The 6,372-nt window shown below is 52.2% G+C and overlaps 1 protein-coding gene across 1 annotated transcript in view; it reads right to left on the bottom strand.

The window, feature by feature from the left end:
• Nucleotides 1-3,672: 3,672 nt before the first annotated feature.
• LOC141786565 (unconventional myosin-VIIa-like) overlaps nucleotides 3,673-6,372 on the bottom strand; it is a 44,083-nt gene continuing 41,383 nt past the window's right edge. Inside the window, exons 49-52 of the mRNA XM_074665168.1 lie at nucleotides 6,228-6,344; nucleotides 4,957-5,040; nucleotides 4,674-4,793; nucleotides 3,673-4,280 (exon numbers count right to left, since the gene is read on the bottom strand). Coding sequence (XP_074521269.1) covers nucleotides 4,188-4,280; nucleotides 4,674-4,793; nucleotides 4,957-5,040; nucleotides 6,228-6,344 — 414 coding nt within the window. The 3' untranslated portion in view covers nucleotides 3,673-4,187. The remainder of the gene's footprint in view (nucleotides 4,281-4,673; nucleotides 4,794-4,956; nucleotides 5,041-6,227; nucleotides 6,345-6,372) is intronic.

Genomic DNA, 6,372 nt, shown 5'->3' with positions numbered 1-6,372 from the left:
CTGAATGTGGCCAAATGTGTCTGAATGTGGCCGAATGTGGCTAAATGTGTCTGAATGTGGCCAAATGTGTCTGAATGTGGCCGAATGAGGCTGAATGTGGCCGAATGTGGCTGAATGTGGCCAAATGTGTCTGAATGTGGCCGAATGAGGCTGAATGTGGCTGAATGTGGCCAAATGTGGCTCCTGTTGGATGGATGTAGCCGAATGTGGCTGAACGAGGCCGAATGTGGCTGAATGTGGCCGAATGTGGCCTAATGTGGCTGAATGTGGCCGAATGTGTCTGAATGTGGCAGAATGTGGCCAAATGTGGCCAGATATGGCTGAATGTGAATGTGGCTGAATGAGGCCGAATGTGGCCGAATGTGGCCGAATGTGGCCTATTGTGGCCTAATGTGGCCGAATGAGGCTGAATGTGGCCGAATGAGGCTGAATGTGGCTGAATGAGGCTGAATGTGGCTGAATGTGGCCAAATGTGTCTGAATGAGGCTTAATGTGGCTGAATGTGGCTGAATGTGGCCGAATGTGGCTGAATGTGGCTGAATGTGGCCGAATGTGGCAGAATGTGGCTGAATGAGGCCGAATGTGGCTGAATGTGGCTGAATGTGGCCGAATGTGGCTGAATGTGGCTGAATGTGGCTGAATGAGGCTTAATGTGGCTGAATGTGGCTGAATGTGGCCGAATGTGGCAGAATGTGGCTGAATGTGGCTGAACGAGGCCGAATGTGGCTGAATGTGGCTGGATGTGGCTGAATGTGGCTGGATGTGGCTGACTGAGGCTTAATGTGGCTGAATGTGGCCGAATCTGGCAGAATGAGGCTGAATATGGCCGAATGAGGCTGAATGTGGCTGAATGAGGCCGAATGTGGCTGAATGTGGCCGAATGTGGCTGAATGTGGCTGAATGTGGCCGAATGAGGCTGAATGTGGCTGAATGTGGCCGAATGTGTCTGAATGTGGCAGAATGTGGCCAAATGTGGCCGAATATGGCTGAATGTGAATGTGGCTGAATGAGGCCGAATGTGGCCGAATGTGGCCGAATGTGGCCTAATGTGGCCTAATGTGGCCGAATGAGGCTGAATGTGGCCGAATGAGGCTGAATGTGGCTGAATGAGGCTGAATGTGGCTGAATGTGGCCAAATGTGTCTGAATGAGGCTTAATGTGGCTGAATGTGGCTGAATGTGGCCGAATGTGGCTGAATGTGGCTGAATGTGGCCGAATGTGGCAGAATGTGGCTGAATGAGGCCGAATGTGGCTGAATGTGGCTGAATGTGGCCGAATGTGGCTGAATGTGGCTGAATGTGGCTGAATGAGGCTTAATGTGGCTGAATGTGGCTGAATGTGGCCGAATCTGGCAGAATGTGGCTGAATGTGGCTGAACGAGGCCGAATGTGGCTGAATGTGGCTGGATGTGGCCGAATGTGGCTGAATGTGGCTGACTGAGGCTGAATGTGGCTGAATGTGGCCGAATCTGGCAGAATGAGGCTGAATATGGCCGAATGAGGCTGAATGTGGCTGAATGAGGCTTAATGTGGCTGAATGTGGCCGAATGTGGCTGAATGTGGCTGAATGTGGCCGAATGAGGCTGAATGTGGCTGAATGAGGCTGAATGTGGCTGAATGTGGCTGAATGTGGCCGAATGTGGCCGAATGTGGCTGAATGTGGCTGAATGTGGCTGAATGTGGCCAAATGTGGCTGAATGTGGCCGAATGAGGCCGAATGTGGCTCCTGTTGGATGGAATCAGACGTTTCCTGTTGGAAACAAACCTTTGATCAGAGTTGACTCCATGTTTGCTGAAGACTGACCCTGATCGCTGTGGTCCCGCCCTGACAGAGGGGTTTCAGGTGGATCCAGAGGAGAAAATCCAGGTCAACCTGGGTCAACACCTCCCAGCCAATCATCAGTGAGACCTGGGTGGACCTGTGACCTGCCTTTGTTTCAGACTGTCTGTGATTTAACAGCTTTTAGACTTGGTTTGATGTGACTCCTGCTCTTTTTTTACTGTTGCTCTCTGCCTGTACCTGCTCTGCTCACCTGAGATTAAAACATGAGACACGCTTCAGCCTCTGTCAAACACTCGTCCTTTCTGTCCTGTCTTTGTCCAAACCATTCGTAGGCGTATGAATCCACAGGGAGACGATGGACAGATCGGACTGAACAGGAAACAGAAACAGGAAGTTTAACAGAGGAAGCTTTGATCACAGTGACATGAAACCATCACACACCCTCAGTTATTCAGAGTTATTCAGAGTTATTCAGAGTTATTCAGAGTTATTCAGAGTTATTCAGAGTTATTCAGAGTCAGCTTAACGTCGATGACGCCTGGATTAAACCTCAGAGCAGACCATTTCTGTAAAAACAAATGTTTTTTTATTCCAGTTTTACTCATTTGAAATCGTCTGAGTTTATCCTGTAAATCAATCTGTGTCTCTGCAGAGTGAAGACGTTTAGTATCAGAGTCAGTGCCTCAGTTTTCCTGTCACCTCATCCTGTTTCTGTACTAACCTCAGACCAGACCCCTTACAGGGTTTGAACAGGATCCAGAAACGGTCTTCTTTTACAGGTCTGCACCTCTGATGGACTGATTTTCATGGTTGTTCACCTCAGTCCAGGTCTCCATCCAGCTCCAACCATTTGATCCAGACCACATTTCAGCCGAACACCAGGGTCTGACCCCTCAGCTGCTCCAGGTCCATCAGACCAGGTCCATCAGACCAAGTCCATCAGACCAGGTCCATCAGACCAGGTCAGCCCGTCCAGGTCTTCAGGACCAAAACACTCAAGTTTGACCGTGTGTGTGTGTGTGTGTGTGTGTGTGTGTGTGTGTGTGTGTGTGTGTGTGTGTGTGTGTGTGTGTGTGTGTGTGTGTGTGTGTTTGTGTGTCACTGAGTGATCCTGTCAGACCCAAACTGAGCCGCAGACCGAGGCTCCCTCTCAGCATGAACCATGAAAAACCAAAGTGAAAACTGTTTCCTCCATCAGTGACTGAGAGACGTAAACAAGAGTGAGGGATTAAGAAATAAGCCCAGGCCATGACAGGAGTCTGGATCAGACCCAGTCTCAGAGCTGGTTCTGGTTTCAGAGTCAGGAGGAAAAACCAGAGAGGAGTCGATGAACGAGCAGAAAACACAGAGTCAGAGTTTCAGGGATTTAAGGAGAAGAAACACAACGTTACAGGAAAAACTTTCTACAAAAGATCTGAATAAAAACAGAACCAGTCAGACCCAAACAGAACCAGTCAGACCCAAACAGAACCAGTCAGACCCAAACAGAACCAGTCAGACCCAAACAGGATCCTATTTACTCTCAGAAACGTTCAGTAGCTCCAAATAAAAACTCTAACTGCTCCGTCTACGAACATGTTCTGCATCAGCTTTGATTTTTATTTCCTGCAGAAACAAAACAACCCGACCCGGCTCAGTCCAACGCTGCTGAGTCTGCAGGGACTGAAGTCCAGTCTGGGGGTCTAATGTAGAGGGACTGTGATCCAGTCTGGGGGTCTAATGTAGAGGGACTGTGATCCAGTCTGGGGGTCTAATGTAGAGGGACTGTGATCCAGTCTGGGGGTCTAATGTAGAGGGACTGTGATCCAGTCTGGGGGTCTAATGTAGAGGGACTGTGATCCAGTCTGGGGGTCTAATGTAGAGGGACTGTGATCCAGTCTGGGGGTCTAATGTAGAGGGACTGTGATCCAGTCTGGGGGTCTAATGTAGAGGGACTGTGATCTAGTCTGGGGGTCTAATGTAGAGGGACTGTGATCTAGTCTGAGCTGCAGGTTTCTGTCTCAGTCCTGTGACAGCAGCTGGAGGTCTACTCAGATCCTGGACCCTGATCTGGTCCCAGCTGAAAGTCTCTGTAGTGTTCAGACTCGGCTGATCTCAGGTGAAGCAGGTCTGACTGGATCCTGATCTGGACCAGGACCCTGTGGACGGAGGTCTCAGAGGTAGTCGTCCTCGCTGGACGGCGTGTCTTCGTCGTAGGTGGGGGGGTGTCTGTGGCTGGGGCCCTCCCCGGGGTCGTCGCTGCTGGCGGTCCAGCTCGCCCCCGTCAGCCCGGAGCCCTGGGAGCTCGCCGAAGGAGAGCGGCTCATCCTCCACAGCTGGCTGGCGAAGGTCCGCCCCCAGCTGCAGGGCTGGCCAATGGGGCGCAGGAGCCGGATGAGCTCCGTGGCCTCCCGCCAGTAAGAAGTTCACTTGCTGTGGCCCCGCCCCGAGCGCTGCTTGTTCATGGTGGTCAGCATCTGGCTGATGTAGGAGGTCAGCAGGTCGTCCATCTTGTAGCCCTGCAGAGAGGAGCACATGGATACCGTCAGTCCACGCCACCACCACCGCTGCCACCGCCACTGCCGCCACTGCCGCCACCGCCGCCACCGCCGCCACCGCCGCCACCGCCGCCACCGCCGCCACCGCCGCCACCGCCGCCACCGCCGCCACCGCCGCCACCGCCGCCACCGCTGCCACCGCCGCCCAAACCTGCTTCACACCTGAGCATGAGGTCAAGACACACTCAGGGATCCTAAACCTGCACACGCTCAGTCTGAATGCCCAGCAGAGGGACACTGGAGCCCTGCTGCATCATGGGAAAACAGAACACCCCCCCTCAGAGACCGGTCTACCCAGACCCACCAGAGACCGGTCTACCCAGACCCCCCAGAGACCGGTCTACCCAGACCCACCAGAGAGGTCTCACACAGCAGCTTGCTCCCTCGGACCAGGTTCCCGATGGTGATGTGGAAGTAGGTGTTCCCACTGCTCCAGTTGGAGATCTTGGTGAAGGGGTGTGTGATCAGGATGTCCTGCAGACACACACACACACACACACACACACACACACACACACACACACACACACACACACACACACACACACACACACACACACACACAGAGCAGGAGGTGATCAGCTGATCCTCAGACGGGGCGGCGTCTGATGGGGGATGATGGGAAATGTGATCTGACCTTGTTCTTGGGGTCGATGAGGCTGACTCCGTGTTTGTTGATGGCGATCAGGAGGATCTCTGGGAAGTTGGGCTCCGTCGTTTGCTGAAAACACATTTAACGCTCTCAACTTTGGTTTGTTTCACCCTGAATTAAAAACCTCCAGGCCAAGGCCACAGACTCCATTTCCCATGAGCACTATCACCCATCGTCATGGAGACCTGACTCTTGGTGAGGTGTGTTTGTTGAACAGAGCAGCTCTTTTCTTTGTTCAAGACAGTTTTTCCCAGAATGCAAAGCGGTGTGGTGATGTGTTAATTCGTAGTGACCTCTGATTTAAAGAGGATTGGTCGATGGGCTGACGGTTCAGACCGCCAGCGTTCAGACCGCCAGCGTTCAGACCGCCAGCGTTCAGGGCGCCGCGCTGAGTCACAGAGCTGACGTTACGATCTCTGAAGGTGAGGCGTGAATTTAAAAATAAAAATCTAAAAACATCTTTTTCTCTCTCCTTTCCTCTGTCCTTTCCTCTGTCCTCTCCTTTCCTCTGTCCTCTCCTGTCCTCTGTCCTCTCCTTTCCTCTGTCCTCTCCTTTCCTCTCTCCTTTCCTCTGTCCTCTCCTTTCCTCTGTCCTTTCCTCTGTCCTCTCCTTTCCACTGTCCTCTCCTGTCCTCTGTCCTCTCCTTTCCTCTGTCCTCTCCTTTCCTCTGTCCTTTCCTCTGTCCTCTCCTTTCCTCTGTCCTCTCCTGTCCTCTGTCCTCTCCTTTCCTCTGTCCTCTCCTTTCCTCTCTCCTCTCCTTTCCTCTCTCCTTTCCTCTGTCCTCTCCTTTCCTCTCTCCTCTCCTTTCCTCTCTCCTTTCCTCTGTCCTCTCCTTTCCTCTGTCCTCTCCTGTCCTCTGTCCTCTCCTTTCCTCTGTCCTCTCCTTTCCTCTCTCCTTTCCTCTGTCCTCTCCTTTCCTCTGTCCTTTCCTCTGTCCTCTCCTTTCCACTGTCCTCTCCTGTCCTCTGTCCTCTCTTTTCCTCAGTCCTCTCCTTTCCTCTCTCCTTCCCTCTGTCCTCTCCTTCCTTCCCCTATATCCTCTCCTTTCCTATGTCCTCTTCTTTCTTCTGTCCTCTTCTTTCCTCTGTCCTTTCCTTTCCTCTGATTTCTCCTTCATTTCCTGCATCCTGTCTCCTCCTTCCTTCCTCCTGACTCCTCCTGATCTTTGAGCAGATTAAAGTCTGGAGCAGTGAAAAATGTTTTCTCAGATTAACCTGAAAATCTCTCCTGGATTAAAAAGGTGAGCTGTGTTTACCTTGACCTCGAAGAAGGCGGAGCCAAAGGTCGGCCATTTGTAGATGATCTTCAGGAACATCAGTTTGGCCTCTTCCCGGGATTTACCGGCCTGTTTGTTAAAGTACGCCACCACAGACTGAAACACACACAGAGGGCTGAACGGT

This window comes from Halichoeres trimaculatus, unplaced genomic scaffold, assembly GCF_033239565.1.
Source record: "Halichoeres trimaculatus isolate MK-OKI-2021-1 unplaced genomic scaffold, fHalTri1.1 fHalTri1_scaffold_227, whole genome shotgun sequence".
NCBI classification, from domain to species: domain Eukaryota; kingdom Metazoa; phylum Chordata; class Actinopteri; order Labriformes; family Labridae; genus Halichoeres; species Halichoeres trimaculatus.
Note: the sequence above shows the minus strand (reverse complement) of the source record. Positions and strands in the feature narration are given on the sequence as shown.